The following is an 18,486-nucleotide window of genomic DNA, read 5'->3' on the forward strand; positions in this document are numbered from 1 at the left end:
ACCATGCCATCTGGCATTAGTCATCTCCCCAAGGGTCTTGCACAGCAAAGGTTTGGTACAGCACATCAGTGATTTTATTGTCTGTTTTCCTCCCTTATTTGCTCCCTTAGTCAAAGCTTGGGTGGGTGACAGGGGTAATAAAATGCAGATGCATGCAGGCATCTGGAGAAGTGTTTCATAGCTGACTGTGTATGCAATAGAAACCACTTTCAGGGAATTGATCTTCAAAGTAGACCAAAATGGTCAGAGAGACAGAAAGCACTTGAGGAAATGGTCAAGCCCATTGTCCACATCAAGCCATGTGAGCTGGAAACTACATATTCCTGCTGCCACATGGGAAACTGGAACAGCACTATTGAGTGTGATGTGCCCAACGAGCAGGCTTAGGGCAAACCTGCCTAAGACACTGCAAGGTTCTGAGACCTTATGCCTGCCAGCCCCTTTCAATCTCCTATTCTCTTTCATGTGGCTAAATATTCTCCAAGCAAATACAGAGTATTGCTCCTTGGTTATCTCATCCAGTTGGACCCTAGGCATGTATGGAAACACTGGAAATGGAAGTTTGTTAAGCAACATAAATTGCAAACATTCCAAACTACAATAGAAAAACACTTCTCACAGTAAATGCCGATCGAAGCCCGCTGCAGATGGACGTCCCTCCTGAAGCTGCTGCAGGTAATCTTTTGGCGAGTGTGTCCCTATCACTGCCACTGTTTATCTGTATGAGTTCACTTTGTACATGGGCAGCACTGTCAAATGTCACCATCCCAACCCAGGAGCCCAGCTCAACTGTCTGCAGCAGGAAAAGCTGGCCTGCTTGATTCAGTCGATTGAGGCGGTTACCAGTCTAAATGGAGAAGCAAAAGAAAAACAGGTTACGTTTAGATGGAAAGACTAATAACAGAAAAGGCCATAGGGAATTTGGAAGTGGCTGCCTTAATGTAGGGCAAATGACCATAAGCTTACTTGAGGCATATCCTATGGGGAAAAATTTCTTATTTATATTTAGCAGCACCTTTGGGTAGAATTTTAGGGCCAGTGTATAAATAGTAAAAGATAAAAACAGATTACGTAATCATTAAAGTTCAATGCATTAGTAATAATTCTAGATAAGTTCTGTATCAGGTGATATGGTTTGGCTCTGTGTCCTCAACCAAATCTCATCTCAAATTGTAATCCCCATAATCCCCACATGTTGAGGGAGGGACCTGGTGGGAGGTGGGAGGAACATGGGGGTGGTTTCTTCCAGGATGTTCTCGTTATAGTGAGTTCTCACAAGATCTGATGGTTTTATAAGGGGCTAAGGGGCTCTTCCCACTTTGTGCTTTCTCTCTCTCTTCTGCTGCCATGTAAGACATGCCTGCTTCCCCTTCCACTATGATTGTAAATTTCCTGAGGCCTCCCCAGCCATGTGGAACTGTGAGTCTACTAAACCTCTTTCCTTTATAAATTACCCAGTCTTGGTTATTTCTTTATAGCAGTATGAGAACAGACTAATACATAAGACTATGGACCTATAGATTTATATATTGTCAGTGAAACATTAAAAATGTTAAGCTCATATAATTCATCAAATCTTGGCTCATAAATTGATAATTAATTCAATTTGGCAAATGAGATAGTTGATGCTGAATCTTTGTTGAACAAAGTTGAAGTGGGCATTTCTGAAGACAATGTTACAGTTATAACTATTCTGGCCCTCGGGTTATGTTTATTCCCAACTAGTTCCAAGTCAGGGTCCAGAACATGCATATCTGTGACCAGTATCCAGAAGACCAAGACTCATTGAACATACCGCCATGCTTCCAGATTTATCAAGGACTAAACACACAATTCTTTGTCCAATCTGCAGCAATGAGAAGGTGGGATTGGGTGGCTGTGTTGTCATAGGAGTGGTTTTCTTAAAGTCCTCAGAATCACGGATCACTTCCCATGTGCTTCGGAGATTGCATTTTTGATTTTGCTTGTTTGGAGCTTCTTTGTTATGGTTTTGTTCTGTACAGAATTCAACTATCTGAAATTGTCAATGAAATTATATAGATAATGGTCAACTATGTGGTAAAATATTTAATAGTTTGTTAGACCTGTCTGCTCTGCTAATGCATAACCTTGGCTCAATTGCACAATCACTGTAGAACAGTGCTGGAGAAAATCACAGTAATAATGCAGATTTCCTACCTTAAACCAGGCCTTCAATCTCATTGGACCCTTAGTGCTCCTCAGCAATCCATTTACCTCCTCTTTTTGGTTTCCTTCCTACTCCTCAAATTTACCATTTCAAGCCATCACTACTCTCTCCATGGCATCCTCTCTAGCATTCCTCTCTTGGAACCATCTTGTCTCTCCACCCTTATACCACCAAACTCCACTTCCTTACTTTCCGCTCATTTACCAACACACTATATTCCAACCTTCAACTCCCCGTGTTCCAGCTCTCTCCAAAATCCACTTGGATGTCTCACATGCTCCTCAAACTCCACATGTTCATTATTGACCTTATCACTTTTCTCCCATCTGCTCCTCCTTCTCATGTATTTCTTAACTTGATGTCACCACTATGCACCCCACCACCAAAATTAGGAAACTGGAAGTTTTCCTACCTTTTCCCTCCTAAAAAGTACCCAAGACCAATACATTTCACTATATCTCAATTTCATCATCTTTTCTCCATCTCCAATGAAATATCCATCACCCAAGCCATCGCAGTCCCTCCCTCAGATGATTGCAGTTTCCTTTGTGACTTTTCCATCTTGTTTCCTCTCTGTTTTGTCCACCTCACAGCTGCCTGAGAGTCTTTCCTCTTACTCCTCTGCTTAACACCCTTTGGTGGCTCATGATTGTTCATACACTACAATCCGCTCTTCATATACCAATGGCAAACTCTATGACTTGGAGCTTTGCTTCATTCTCCATTCTCATTCTGGCTGTGTATTCCATGTCTCTAATTTATCCCATTATAGCCTGTCAGTTCCCAAACTTGCCAGCCTTTGTCATCTCTATTGCTCCTCCTCTGTCTTCTACGTTGTAAACTCTACCTTCACGTTCAGCCAAAAAGTCACTTCCGAAATGTTTCTCCATTTTCTACTCTTCCTCCTGAGAATTTCCATTCCACCCTTTATAGCTTCACAGTATCTTGTAGAAATTTCAATAAGGCCCCTTTAACATTGCAGTGCACTTACTGGTCTGTAAATCCATCTGATATGATTTGGCTCTGTGTCCCCACCCAAATCTCATCTTCATTTGTAATCCCCACGTGTTGAGGGAGGGATCTCGTGGGAGGTGATTGGATCATCGAAATGGTTTCCTCCATGCTGTTCTTGTGATATTGAGTGAGTTCCCACGTAATCTGATGATTTTGTAAGTGGCAATTTCCCCTGCATTCTCTCTCTCCTGCCACCTCATAAGGTGTGCCTTGCTTCTCCTTCGCCTTCCACCATGATTGTAAGTTTCCTGAGGCCTCCCTAACCATGTGGAACTGTGAGTCAATGAAACCGCTTTCATTTATAGATTATCCAGTCTTAGATATAGTTTATAGAGGTGTGAAAATGAATTAATACACCATCTATTACAGAAACCTGCTTACTAAATTTTTCTTCCTCAAAATTTAGCCCTAGTACCTGACATGTAACAAAAACTGAATATAACTATGTTGTTTTTTGAGTAACCTTAACCTCTCTGCACCTGAATTATTAAATCTACAAAATAGTGATAGTTATTATGCAGGGAATAAATGAGAATATATGCACTAAGGTCAATACTAATACAGCCAATAAATGATGGTTCCTTTCCCTTTCTTATGTCATATAACACTTGCTAGTATTTATATCCCTTGCATGTGGGGGATTTTTTTTTTAAGGCATAGTATACAGAAGAAAAGTAACATGATTCCTCCTGTCAGTGACTTTACAATATTATCATTCAATTACAAATCCTAATATCTGGGATTCTATTAATTTAGAAAGTAATCATTAGTTGTACAACATTTTTCTCTTTATGTACATTTTTCAGGTCATGTGTTTCGGTAATGTTTTTATGTTATCAATATGGATATTTTTTAGGAAGAAGACCTGAAAAACGTTTGTGTAAACCCCAGGCAGAGGCTTCCACACCTGACTAGGCATCAGATTTAACTCTGTGGCTAATTTAAAATATATAATCTGGGCCTCCTCCTGGAAGTTTCTGAATAGGCCTAGGAATGGACTGCAATGCCAAATTGAAGGACGATGGGCCTGGTGAGCCATGGTGCATCACATTTTAAAAACTTATGCTCCATTCCTATTGACAGACTCTTGCAGTTTATTGCACCCTCTATTCCAAAAGGAAAATGTAATTTTATATGAGACTGGAAGATAAGAGAGACTTCCCACTGAAGTCAGTTAACCGATGCCTTCAATCTCATTTTGCGCAAAATTTCTGATTTATATATTTAGCAGTAATATCAATAACTGGCCAAGTTCATTTTATGACCAGTTAGTCATTAAAAAAATTAAGAATTTTAAAACTATTTAAAGCTATTTAAACTATGTGTAAACTCCCTAATGTAACCAACACTCTTAAAAAGATAGAAAATTTCAGTTAACAACCAAAAGCAAACATGCAGTCTGAACAGAGCTCTCTGAAAGTTAAATCAAGAGCCTACTGATCATGTCTTTATTAACTAGTAAAAGGAACTGCCTAATCCCCCTGGGTAAAGTCCTTATTTAAGTAAGAATGTGTGTGCTTGTATGCCTTTGTGAGTATTTAAAGTAATCCTAAGCACTTGAACTAAAAACTAGTGGGAGGTAGATGATGGAGAAGAGAGCGTGGACACGAGGAGGGTGAGGGGAAGGAAGACAGGACTTTATCCTTGATTTGCACGCCCAGCTTGTTCCAGAGATAATCCACTGCTCACTGATGATTTCTCTAAACTTTGATTCTCCCTTGGAGCACTTGGAGTAAAAGCCTCACTAAATTCATAAGAATCTGGGGGAGGGGGTGAGAACAAGGTACTTACAGAATCAACATGTTGTGCAAACATTATAGAAGCCTTCTCCGTCTGGCGGGATTGGAGTACAAACTCACATCCTTTTTCATAGAGTCCTGTTACTTTATTAAATGTGCATCTTTTGGTGTAACAGCTGCCTCCCTGACACTTCTTTACTACATTTGTACCAGTAATACCTGCTGAACATCTGAAAATATAGGAAGGTTAGATGTTTAGGTGATGTCGTCATTTCAAAGGGTCAGAGTCTATGCTCAGTTTCTGACAGATTGCCTTTCTGTGATTTTCCTCTCATGATCCAAGAAACAAGGACATCCCATCATAGCAAAATTGTTAAATTGTCATCAGAGTCATTTCTGTTTGCCAGAAAGTATCTGAGGGGATTACAAAAATGGTATCAGAATGTATTTCTATGCAGCAGAAAAGCCAAGTCTGGCTTAGGGCTGTTGTTAGCATTAATACAGACTAAGTCCTCAGGCACCTTTGAATCTATTCCCTTCATCCCTAGAAGGTCAAGAGCCCTCTTTTATTTCCCACAAAAGATTTGCTGACATTTCTTGTTTGTTTGTTTTCTAATTAGTTTATTTCATATGGTTTTTGTAGAGTTCTGGTATGTTCATAGGTATTTTAAATGTTTCCATGTATTAGGTATTTATGACTTTTGTTGCTATTATAGTTTGAATGCTTTCCCCCTACATCTTATTGTTTAATTGTATTTTTTAAGTATATAACAATGCATGAGCGGTATAGAAAATTTGGAAAATAGCAAAAAGCATGAAGAAAAGAAAAAAACATGTCTCACCATCAGAAATTAGCTACTGTTACCATGTTGAAGCGTTTTTCACTTTGTATGTATCAACATAACACTCACTGCACAGATGGCTTTGTTTTCTGCTTTAAAAAAACTTAGCAAATTTAATTTTTTAATATTATTATTTAATATTTTTCAAAATGTGGCTGGGTGTGGTGACTCACACCTGTAATCCCAGCACTTTGGGAGGCTGAGGTGGATGGATTGCTTGAGGCCAGAAATTTGAGACCAGCCTGGGCACATGGCAAAACCCAACTCTACCAGAAATACGATGAAAATTAGCTGGGCATGGTGTTGCGCACCTGTAATCCCAGCTACTCGGGAAGCTGAGGCACGAGAATTGCTTGAACCTGAGAGGCAGAGGTTGCAGTGAGCTGAGATCACGCCACTGCACTCCAGCCTGGGAGACACAGTTGGGACTGTCTCCAAAAAAAAAGAAAAAAAAAATTCAAAATGTGATCTTAATAATTTTATATCTTTTAATACTATCATATGTATTCAGACTAACTTGTTGAACTTAGTTTCCCCTCCCAATTTGTCAGTACTAAAATAAAACATCAATGAATAAATAAAATTTCATATCCAATTTTGACTATATTTCCAAGTTTGCCCTGTGATTGATTCCCTGAGTAATTACTAGATCCAAAAGTTTGAACATTTTAAAGCCCGTTGATACAGCTGCTCTATCATTTCCTTACAATGTATTTTTAAACATGAAATCACAGGATCAAGACTTTTTTTAATTTGACATGTGTCACCCAAATTGCTTTCCAGAAAAGTTGCATGAATTTATGCCTCTAACAACCATCTGTGAGAGCTTTCATCCCATTGACAGTAACTTACTAGACAATAAATGAATCTCATCCTTGTCAAATTTACATCTCTCATTACTAGTAAGTATGAACATTTTTATTATTGGACATTTTAATTTCATTTCTTTAATTTTCTTTTTCTTGAGACAGGGTCTCACTCTTGTTGCCCAGGCTAGAATGCAGTGGTGTGATCATGGCTCACCGCAGCGTCAACCTCACTCCCAGGCTCAGGTGATCCTTCCACCTCAGCCTCTCAAGTAGCTGGGACCACAGGCATGTGCCACCATGCCAGGCCAATTTTTGTATTTTTTGTAGAGAAGGGGTTTCACCATGTTGCCCAGGCTGGTCTCAAACTCCTGGGCATTTTAATTTCTTCTTTTGTAAATTACCTATTCTTCTCCTTTGTCTATTTTTCTATTTGGATGTTACTGTTTTACTGATTTTTCAAAAGCTCTTTATGTGTTACAATACTAAGCTTCTAAAGGCTTTCTTTTTCATTTTTGCAAATATCTTTTTCTGTTTTTTCCTTTTTATTTAGTTTATGTTTGGTTTGCGTGCAACAAAATTTTTAATTTATATGTAGCCACATTTATTATTCTCTTAGTTATATTTTTCAATGATTGAATGCATTGAAAGAGTTTTGCTATCTAGGGATTTGATACTTATTAACATTCTTCTAGTTTTCATTATCATTTTGCTTTTCATCTTTAAAGAGTCCATCCAATTGGAAAAGAGTCTGTTAACTCTTTCCCCACACAGTTAAAAAATTGTCTATCTCAAGAAATCCTATCTTTCTTCACAGACTTGTAATTCTACCTATAATAACTAAATTATCATATGTGTAAATGTCTGCCCACATTGTTGTTTTTTTTTTTTTTTTTTGAGATGGAGTCTCACTCTGTTGCCCAGCTGGAGTGCAGTGGCGGGATCTCGGCTCACTGCAAGCTCCGCCTCCCGGGTTCATGCCATTCTCCTGCCTCAGCCTCCCAAGTAGCTGGGACTACAGGCACCTGCCACCACACCCAGCTAATTTTTTGTATTTTTAGTAGAGACAGGGTTTCACTGTGTTAGCCAGGATGGTCTCGATCTCCTGACCTCGTGATCCGCCTGCCTCGGCCTCCTAAAGTGCTGGGATTACAGGCATGAGCCACTATGCCCTGGCCCACATTGTTTTAATTAATGTAGTTTTACAGCATATTTAAAATTTGAAAAGTAAGAATTCCCTTTATTGTCCCCAAAATGATCTTAGCTACTATCTACTCAACGAACTCTTGGATTTTTTTAATGAGGTAAAAATTGATGTACTTTTGACTAGAATTTCATAAACCCTATATATGAATTTTGTTTGAGTTTATAGCTTCCATGAATTGAATGTCTCTCAATTTACCTTGGTTTTCTTTTAACCCCTTGAGAAGGATTTTATAGTTTTCTTTAAATACGTCTTCCACATTTCTTAGTGTTGTTTCTACTTTTATTATACCTTTCATTGCTGTCTTGGAGTATTGTTCTATTATATTTTTGAACTGGTTATTGCTAATGTATGGAAAAGTAATTTGAATATTTATTTTGTATCTGGTCACCTTATTGGCTTCCCTTGTCAATTTTAATTTCAATTTATTTCCTTGTGTTTTCTAAGTGGATCACAGATCATCTGCATAACAATGATTTTCTCTCTTCCTTTCCATCTTTTTACCTCCCCAGTTTTATTACATTGGCCACAATTTCCTAAGCAAGGTTGAATAATTGTGATAATAGTGACTATTCTTAGTCCTGGCAGTGTCTCTAGTGTTTCCCTATTAAATATGAGGTAGATTGTTGGCTTTGAACAGATGTTCTGTATCATATGAATGAAGTAACCTCCTGTCCTGGGCAGTGCTGTTATTTGTGTCATTGCTTCTAAGCCTTAAAAATAATTTAAAATTTTGGAAGATAATGAGCAATACATATTATTAATATATTAAAATTAAAAGTTTTAAAGAGGACATGGCGATCATGTCTTATCTGTGGAAAGAAAAACGTGTTGTATATGTACTCATTTCTAGAATATCTCTAGAAGGAAATACTGCTAATCACCCTTTCTGCCAAGGCAATATATGGTGTCTAATTGGCTGGAAGCTTAGGAAAGAGAACTGGGAAAGAGATATCAGGTTTGGAATGGTGCCATTGGGTTTGAAAAGTCAAAGCAACGTATGATTGCATCAGAGAAGCCCCTCTGGGCTGTGGTCCATGAAGTGCAGAGTGTACAGGCTGAAGGCATCAGGAAGGCTGTGCATGGCTCTAGCAGGCAGCAGTGCACTTGATGTCTCTCTCTCTCTCTCTCTCTCTTTTTTTTTGGGATGGAGTCTCGGTCTGTTGCCTAGGCTGGAGTGCAGTGGTGTGATCTCAGCTCACTGCAACCTCTGCCTCCCGGGTTCAAGCAATTCTCCTGCCTCAGCCTCCTGAGTAGCTGGGATTATAGGTGTGTGCCACCACACGCGGCCAATTTTTTTGTATTTTTAGTAGAGACGGAGTTTTGCCATGTTGTTCAGGCTGGTCTTGAACTCTTGACCTCAGGTGATCCTGCCTCGGCCTCCCAAAGTACTGGGATTACAGATGTGAGCCACCATGCCCGGCCCACTTAATGTCTCTTTATGCCTGAAGAGATCCAACAATGAGGCATAATATAATGGAAATGGGCCAAGTGTACAGAGTCTGACTGTTATAAAGAAAGAGAAAAGTAAAGAGCAGTAATGATCCTGTGGGAGAAATGGAAGCCAAAACTGTGTTCTGAGCCCCTTTTGAAAAAATTGTACTAGGTCAAGACAGTTAGTAATCAAAGCTGAGTGCATCTCCTTAAAGGGCCATCAGGCAAGCAAGACCGGAAGAAGACACAGAGAGGGTGTTGTACCAACTTCTACCTAAAAAGAGGGTGTTGTTTTTAAATGCAGGAATAAATGTGCATTTTTATCAAGTTTCTTTTGAGAATCTATTGGAACAATCATTTATTTTCTTCTTTTCTTCATATACTATATTCATTACTTACAACATATTTGGATTTCTGGAAGACATTCTTACTTGTCTTTAACATGTTTGTTTTTCCCTTAATTTTGCCAGATGTAACTTACTATCCTTTTATTTGAAATCTTTTCCTCTATCTTTTTAGAGAGCCTGTAGCTACAGAATTTTTTTCATTCCATTTTTCAGGTTTTAGTATCTGAGTTATACTAACTCTTTAAAATAAATTAGGAAGTTCCCTATGACTTCTGTTTGCACTAAAGCAGTTTTTGTGCACTGAGACTGCTGGTTGCAAGAATTAGCCCATAAATTCATGGCAGCCAAGCATTCTTTCCAAGTGTTGTGCTTGATTTCTACTGACATCGCGCAAGGTTTAATTCAAACTGGGAGGAGTTTCTGTTTTGCTTTGATATTCGGATTGTTTTTCAGATAAGTTTCACAGTCCCTGCCAAGCCCATTCATACTGACAGAGTCCACACAGATACCATTCTGGGCCGGGCATGGTGGCTCACGCCACCATGATGTCAGAGGTAATCCCAGCACTTTGGCAGGCCGAAGTGGGAAGAGCCCTTGAGTCCAGGAGTTCAACACCAGCCTGGGCAACATAAGGACACCCTGCCTGTATGAAAACTTAAGATTAGCCTGGGCAACATGGTGAGACTCCATCTCTACAGAAAATACAAAAATTAGTCTGATGTGGTAATGTGTGCCTGTAGTCCTGGCTACTCAGGAGGCTGAGGTGGGAGGATTGCTTGAGCCCGGGAGGCTGAGGCTGGAGTGAGCTGTGATTGCATCACTGCCCTCCAGCCTGGGTGACAGAGTAAGACCCTTTCTCAAAAAAAAAAAAAAAAAAAAAAAAAGAAGATATTATTATTCTGCCCTCAAGGCACTGAAGAGCCTCATTAGCTCTGCTTATGTCACTGATGCTGATATGGGATGATGGAAACACTAAACACAGCAACTGTAGATTTTTTATAGTTGGTACAGTTAAAAAAAAAAAAGGAGGCAAATGATTTCTAGTTGCAGAGTGAAGAATTCAATTAACTGAAGCACTTGTAAAGTAAACAAAATGGTAGTTTTGTGGAAATCTGAAAAAGAAGGCACTAAGAATGAATTTGAATTAGAAAATAAGCCAGGACACACATTTTTTAAAGTAATCAATTCAAGAAAAAAAGGTTGCAATTTAAAATAGTTTGGAACAAGTTAAATCAAAATATACATACCTTACTGCTTGGATTCTTCCATTGGATAAGTAGAATTTCTCATCATTATTGTACTCATCAAATACTCCCCATCGTAGGTGAGCCCACTCATGGACAAATGCCCTACCTGTGAGAAAGTATTTTAAAAAACCGATTACAATAAGAATGGCAAAATTACCTTCTCACACTGGAAGAAAGCAATGTTTGGAATATTTATGCTTTGCTGTGTTAATTTTTTAAATTAAAGACTTGATTTCTTTAGATCTAATATAAGTGTACATTTTCTTGAAATATAAATACTTATTTTGGCTTATCAAATGTTAATCAGGCACCTAGTAAGTGCCAAGCCGTTATTCAGACACAGAGAAACAGCTGCCCTATCCTCACATAGCTCCTGGTGTAGTGGAGGGCGTGTGTGGTTAGAAGCTAAAATGCCTGGTGGTGCAGGTATGATGACAGAGGTCAGCAAAGGCAGCTATGGGAGCCCAGGCATTCCTACAACAGCCAGGGCGGCATCCTCAACCAGTTCTCCTCCCTCATGGCTCCTATCCCATCAGACCTCAAGGTCTGCTTACTCCATCTCTGTCTTTTTTATTCATTCTCACCTTTCCAGGCCCATTGCCACTTACTCCTGAATTGCTGCAATAGTCACCAGATTGGCCTCCATGTCTCCATCCTTCAGGGTAAGTCCAACTTCTCAACATGGTGTACAAGGTCCCTGATGCCTCAGGCCTGCTCTTCTCTGCAGCCTTATTTCTTGCTGTTCTCCACTCACTTCCCAAACTCTAGAATTAGGATGAATTCCTGAACTCCTTTTTTTCCTAGGTCATATCATGTTCTTGTTCAACTCTGGTCTTTTTTTACCTATGTTTCCTTAGCTTGGAATACTTCCTTCCCATCTTTGCCTGGATAACTCTTATTCTTCTTTGAAAATCAAGCTTCTATGTACCTAGAAGCCTGCCCTGAAATCCTCATCCTAGGCCCAGTACTCCACGTTTGCATTTCACTATCTCCCGTTAGGCACTTACAATGATAAACAGTCATTGCTACTTACTTGCCAGTCTCCCACAATAGAAAATTGTCTCCATGAGGACAGACAATATGACTTCTTCACTGTCATATCTGGGCACATAGTGTCTAGAACTTAGCAGGCATTCAGTGATATTTGTTAAACTTGAGTGAATGACTTATGTACAGCTCAGTTTTTCTGGAATGTAAATTCCAAGGAAGGCTGAATTTGGAGGGTTATGTGAGGTGGGGCATTCTGTGGAAAATCTAGTATCCCACACTAAGGATTGGGACTTTATTCTGTAGGTATTGGTGGTCTCTTTAAAGATGATTGTGAGAGAGTTGGAGTGGAGTCACAATACAGAAAGGAGACACTATAAAGGAATGATTTTATATATGATCATGATGGCTGGAGTGGGCTCAGGAGTGGGATGGGGCAGTCAGGTCAATCAATTCAACACTTATTTGTTGAGCCATACATTGAGAATGTTCTGTTCCTGTTATGGAGGTGAAATGTGTTGTAGAACGACAAAGAGGTACGCTTGACACATCCTTTTGACCAGGTCTTTAAGCGCTCTAGTGTGTTTGGGGGTGGGGCTTGGATAGCGTTCTTTTGTTTGCTTGTTTTCTCTGCCTTATGTGTTAAAAAAAAATCAAGCTGGTTCTAGGGGATCCAAATCTTTTTTGAGGTAAAGAAACCTAATGCTAGTTATTTAGTAAAGAGTCACATTTGATTCTTGGCAAGTACATTTTATATATATGTCATTACTTGTTTAATATTTCCTCCAATAATTGTTATATGTACCTCATATATAAATGATAAAGTTTATTTATCATTGGAGTTTTTTGTTTAGTTACATGTTTTTGAGAGCTGAATTGCAAAGGTATTCTGTCTGCTACTCAAAGTGTGATCCACAGACCGGTAGAATCAACATCTCCTGTGAGCTTGTTAAAAATGCAGATTCTTGAGTCCCACCCCACACCTAATGAATGAGAATCCACTTTTTTTTTTTTTTTTTTGAGACGGAGTCTCGCTCTGTCGCCTAGGCTGGAGTGCAGTGGCGCGATCTTGGCTCACTACAACCTCCGCCTCCCGGGTTCACGCCATTCTCCTGCCTCAGCCTCCCAAATAGCTGGGACTACAGGCGTCCGCCACAATGCCCGGATAATTTTTTGTATTTTTAGTAGAGACGGAGTTTCACTGTGTTAGCCAGGATGGTCTTGATCTCCTGAACTCGTGATCCGCCCGCCTCGGCCTCCTAAAGAATCCACATTTTAACAAGATTCATATATAATTTGAATGCACGTCTGAGAGCACTGCACATATACGCCATCTGGTGGCTATTGTATGAATTGCAGGCAGAAGATTCAATTCCGTTGTCTCCTTACATATCCATGGAAACTTAATACAAATTAAATTCTTTTACAGTTATAGTATGATGCTATAATAATAATTTACGAGAATTCAAAATACCATATTTATACATGTATCTAAAGTAAATTAAATTCATAGCTTAGAAATGCTGGAAATTCTAAGTGAAATGCATGTTCTATTTTAAGTGAAAAATGCTATGATGTTTTATCTCTAATAGTTTTCTTGGCTTATACGTGCTTACTCACAAAGATAATGCTAGTGCTGATACACTTTGAACATAAAATAGTTAAATTGTATGAGGAGTATGGTAGAATATTTCATACCTTGTGGTCCATATTCACCTAACTTTTTTCCTGCTATGAAATCAGGAGTGAGGTGGATCCTTTCACCCTTCTCTCCACAGTTGCCCATCTGCTCAGTGTAGGGTTCATCATTACCTGGAGGAGTAGACTCAGCAACCAGAACATCAGCCTGAAATTTAAGAAAAAGTTTTTATCATCACAAAGGTTCAGCAAATGAATTAACCATATTCGTACTGGAGTAAGTTTCAAACAATCACACTTGATCCTAGAGTATTTTGATTTTAAAAAATATTGGTTACAGGAGAAAGTGGAATTTTAAAGAAGAACTTGATATTCTCACATTTTTGTAGGTCTCAAGTTTTGGTCTCACATAGTCAGCCTTTGTCTTCCATGTTTCAGGAATCAAAATGGCAACATTTTTGAAATAAAATCGTTTTCCTGTAGCTTCAAACAGATACGGAGATGCCTGGGTAACCATGTCCTGGGAAGAAAAAAAAAACGTATGTAACAATTGACTGAAAATAAATTAAATTATCAGTCATTCAAATTCACATCTGGATTTCACATTTTCAAAAACTAGTTATTTGTTAAGATGGGAAGAAGAAATGTAGAAATACCTTTTAATAATAATAGCTAAGCTTTGAGAGCATTTACCAAATATTCTGTGTCACTGAATAATCAGTAACAATGCAGACTCTGGAGACAGACTCTAATCCTGGCTGCACCAGTTTTTGTGGGACATTCGGCAATTTCTAATTCTGAGCCTCAGTTTTCCCATGTACAAAATGGAATGTTATATTAGAGTGACTGGCTGATAAGGTTGTGGTGAGGAACAAAGTGAAACATGTGATGTGCTAGGAACAATGTTTACTTCACACAAGCAAGTATAAAATGTTAGCTATGGGTTTCATTTCACTTGCTCCTTTGAGGATCAATAAATATTTGAGGGTGAAACTGAGACTTAGTATAATTCTCAAGGTCTCACAGCAAGTAATAACGAAGAGAAAAAGCGAAAGTGATTTTAACACCTGCTGACTCTTGTAATAATTTTGGGATTATATATTAAGTCAAATTAAATGTAATACTAAATGTTATGGTATTATTTATTTATTTATTCATTTTTCTTTTTTTAAAACTTTGCCAAGTGCTGATAGAAGTATTTATTTTTTGTGCAGTGTGGTACTAAGAGTTACATATAAGAAAATAGCATAATTATATATTTTCAAATTACACCTAATTTTACTTCTCTAAAATGAAATAGCTACAGTGTTAAATTATAAATGTGTCTGCAGATTCCCTGAGATACGTTATGACAAGAGAGTAGGGAGAGTGATAGAAGATACTGTTATAGAAAGGGGACAGTGTATCTGTTAGGACTGAAAACCATTTGCTTCGAAAGTGAGCATAGACAGAGGAAAGAAGAGGCTGAAGACTGAGCCCAGGGAATGTGGGGGACCCCAGCATTCAGAGTTAGGATGAGGAGGAGCCAGTACAGGGGCCTCAGAAGAGCAGTCAGTGCCTGCAGAGGAAATGAGGAGCTGTGGGATGAGAGTGCTTATAGGGAGGAGGGCGTGATCATCGGTGTCAAGCACTGCTGGGCCATCACTTCATATGAGGACTAAGAACTGATCCCTTTACTTGGCAGCATGGTGAGCCCTAGTGGTGGAATAAAGACAGCAGCTCTGTAAGAGTGGATTCAAGAAAGTGGGAGGTGAGGCAGTGGAGACAGTGAATACAGACAACAACAGGTTCAGAAGTTTTTCTGTGAACTAAAGGGGAATGGAGTAATAGGCAGCAGCTGTAAGTGGACTTCAGGACAAGACAGTTTTGTTTGTTTTAATGGGAACTATTATAAAATATTTCTATGCTAATGGAAAAAAAAAAAACAAAAATGTAAAAGAAAAAGGGGTCATTGCAGGAGCAAAGTCCCTGTGGGAACAGACCAGAGTGACTAGACTCCATTGCCTAGTGGGGGTCGTGTTAGGAGCAGAAACGCTTCATCATTTTATGGGGAAGCAGCACTTGGGTGTTAGTGCACGGATAAGTCCTGCTGTGCCTCTTCCTAAGCGGTAAACTTGAGGAACTTATTTTACCTCTCTGAGCCTCAGTTTCTCACTTTCAAATAGTGATAATAATGGTTGCCTCTATTTTTTTAAGTGTTCTTAATGATTCACATTTTCTTCTTCTAAAACTCCCAGATTTTTAACACTCACTAGGAGAGTTTAATATTATGTCACTTTAAAAAATAAAATTAAAAAATGAGCCAAGATCACCAAAAACTTGAAAAGTAGGTATAAAACTTCATATATTAGAGTATTATTTTACCATTTGACTGGTGAAATGTGAATTTCCAATGTCTCCCGGGAAGAATAAGTAGCACGAAATGCTCTTGTCTTCCACATTGTAATAGGAACAATAATAAGGGATCTTTGTTTTGGCATCTGTTCCAGATTTTCGGAAAATGACCTCATATCCTAATACACACTTAGACTCTCAGGCTGAGAGAAGGTAGGGGGTGACAGTTTATAGGATGGGCTAGAAATTCCTTCAGGACAGGGACAGTATATTGACCACTGGACGTCTAGTACCTGACATAATTTAGACGCTCTGTAAATATTTGTTGAATGAATAAACAAACGAATGGATAAATAAAGTGGGTTTAGTAAATGGCAAAGCGGTATAGAACTGCCAAGACAGGCACAGTGCCTGGGGTGCTGAGCATTGCAGAGACTCCAAAATAACCCTATTGTGTACCTTCTCGCATGCGTGTGTGCATGTATGTCTGCGTGTGTGCATGGGCATGTGTGTGTGCACACGTGCTTGTGCGTGTGGTGTGTATGTATATTTGACGGGGGAAGAGAGAGTTTCTCTCTGACTCTCCCTTCCTCATCTTGTGACATGTACTCCCCCTGCTAATATTAGCAAGAATGCAGTGGATGGAAGTGGTGCAGAGCCATCAACTGCTCTTGTAGGTGGGGAAATCTGGGGACTGTCCTGCTGAAGCAAGTATTTTAAAAGCTGAGTTAGGGGCTTCTGTCCCCACAGGGGCACCAGGGGAGAGTCTCTCATCAGAAGGTTGTTGGAGCAGAGGGAGGAATGGCTGGGAAAGGTGGCCAAGCCCTCGATGAGGTCCCTCAATTCTGCAGATCTAGGACATCGAATAGGAAGGAGTTAGTGACTCTAAGCGTTCTATTCACTTAAGTGTTCTTGTTACAGAGAAGGAAATGATGGAAGCCAACTTATCTCACCCCCAACTTTAGGATCCATGCTGGAATGACAATTTAATAATTGTAGCGAGAAGTACATATCTCAGGAGGAAAACCTCCAAGGACAATGAAGTGGAAGCACTTTGAAAGCTCTAGTCACTATATACTGTAGATACAAATTACCACGGTCACTGAAGATGAATACGGCATCTACATTCTCCTTCTGGCATATTGCTGAACCCTACTGTCTAGCCAGAGACCAAAACACACTGGTCACATGTTTGCTGATGCCACTTCCAAATTTAGAAACAATCAAAAACTCACTCAACATTTTAGATGATTGAGAGATTCAAGAGGTCTGAATCTCTCTTTTATCACAGACGGCCTGATCCTTTTTGGGTTAAGTAGGTAAGCTTTACGGTGAGTGACACCCTCCACTCCATTCCCCATCCCCTACTTCTGCAATTCTCTAACCACACACTCCCAGCAGGTAGAGATGGTTTTCTTTCCAAACATTATCTTTCTATATTTGCCTCTGCTTAGAGCAATGGATCTCTGGGGAAATCCATCTGGGCCCTTGTTCTATTAATTTTCCATCTAGAGAGAGCCAATGACTATATCCACCATTTATTGAGCTCTTACTATGTACCAGGCACTATGCATGCATTTTTAAAGTTATTTTTTAAAGTCCTGAGATAAATTTAGATTAACAGAAGACATGCAAAATATTGCACTGTATTCTTACATACTCCACCCAGCTTCCCTTTATATGCATGCATTTTAAACTTTGATCCTCACAAAATCCGATAAGGGAGATATTTTTTATTATTATTATTCTTCCCATTTTACAGACTAATACTCTTACTAGTACAGCACTGCCTCTGGACATGTTACAGCCAGATTCCAGGGCGGTCTTTTATAAAGCATTTCCCTCTTAGTTTTAGCTGTTAGTTGTTGTACAAGACCTTCTTCAATGGTATAGAGATGCACCTGCCAGGACAGGAAGTCTTCTTCCTTTCCCTTCTGCTACATAAGAGGTAGCAAGAAATCTCTGAAAGGATCCCTTGAATTGGGGCTGATAAAATGCAAGGTTTTCTCCCTTCAGAGGGTCAGGGTTGTTCTTACATCAGAGATTTGCATCTGGAGCTCCTTTTAGGATCACAGGGAAGGGGGTTCCAATTAGGAGAATAAAAGGAGAGTCTGACTTGTGCCAAGGGTAAGATCAGGCAAAGGATCTGTGCATCTCACAATATCTGTCAAATGTAGCTGACTCTGCCTTACTATAGAACTAAATAATTTTCAGTGACATAATCCACAGCAGTACATATCAATTTATCATTTATCAATTGCCAACAATGTATCACTCTGATTTATGTGCATTGCACTCATTATCTTATCTGACACAAGAATCCTAATGGTTAACTTGTTATTATTTCCATTTTACAGATGAAGAAACTGAGACTTAGACATAAAAATACATGCCAGTGTTGTGCAGCTGGAATAGGGCACTCATGTTCTCTCTATCACAACATTATGCTATTTTTTAAAAAGCATGAATAATTACTATGAACTTACCTTTATTTGTTGAATGAGTGTTTCATCTTCTGGCACATTGGGGTCGATTGCAACGACAATGCCTTCATAGCCATTGTTGTTCAGCTGAATGAGTGAATTACTCAGGGCCCCTTCTAGAAGGTGAAGAATCAAGATGAACACAGAACTCTTAAATGGCCCCATTGCTGTACACCTCCCTGTGATTTCTCTCTTTGGAAAATGCGGGTTATGAAGGTGTCTT

The 18,486-nt window shown here is 39.2% G+C and overlaps 1 protein-coding gene across 2 annotated transcripts in view; it reads right to left on the reverse strand.

Moving 5' to 3' along the window:
• The window catches only part of CLCA1 (chloride channel accessory 1), a 31,362-nt gene extending 12,889 nt beyond the window's left edge, over positions 1-18,473 (reverse strand). Inside the window, exons 1-7 of one of the 2 annotated variants that reach the window (XM_054477744.1) lie at positions 18,267-18,473; positions 13,826-13,966; positions 13,507-13,654; positions 10,822-10,927; positions 4,994-5,171; positions 1,796-2,014; positions 620-847 (exon numbers count right to left, since the gene is read on the reverse strand). In XM_054477744.1, the coding sequence (XP_054333719.1) occupies positions 620-847; positions 1,796-2,014; positions 4,994-5,171; positions 10,822-10,927; positions 13,507-13,654; positions 13,826-13,966; positions 18,267-18,428 (1,182 nt within the window). In that variant the 5' untranslated portion in view covers positions 18,429-18,473. Of the gene's footprint in view, positions 1-619; positions 848-1,795; positions 2,015-4,993; positions 5,172-10,821; positions 10,928-11,854; positions 12,106-13,506; positions 13,655-13,825; positions 13,967-18,266 lie in introns of those variants that run through there. The other variant, XM_054477751.1, reaches the window with a different exon arrangement.
• Positions 18,474-18,486: the final 13 nt, after the last annotated feature.

Source organism: Pongo pygmaeus, chromosome 1, assembly GCF_028885625.2.
Source record: "Pongo pygmaeus isolate AG05252 chromosome 1, NHGRI_mPonPyg2-v2.0_pri, whole genome shotgun sequence".
Lineage (NCBI taxonomy): Eukaryota > Metazoa > Chordata > Mammalia > Primates > Hominidae > Pongo > Pongo pygmaeus.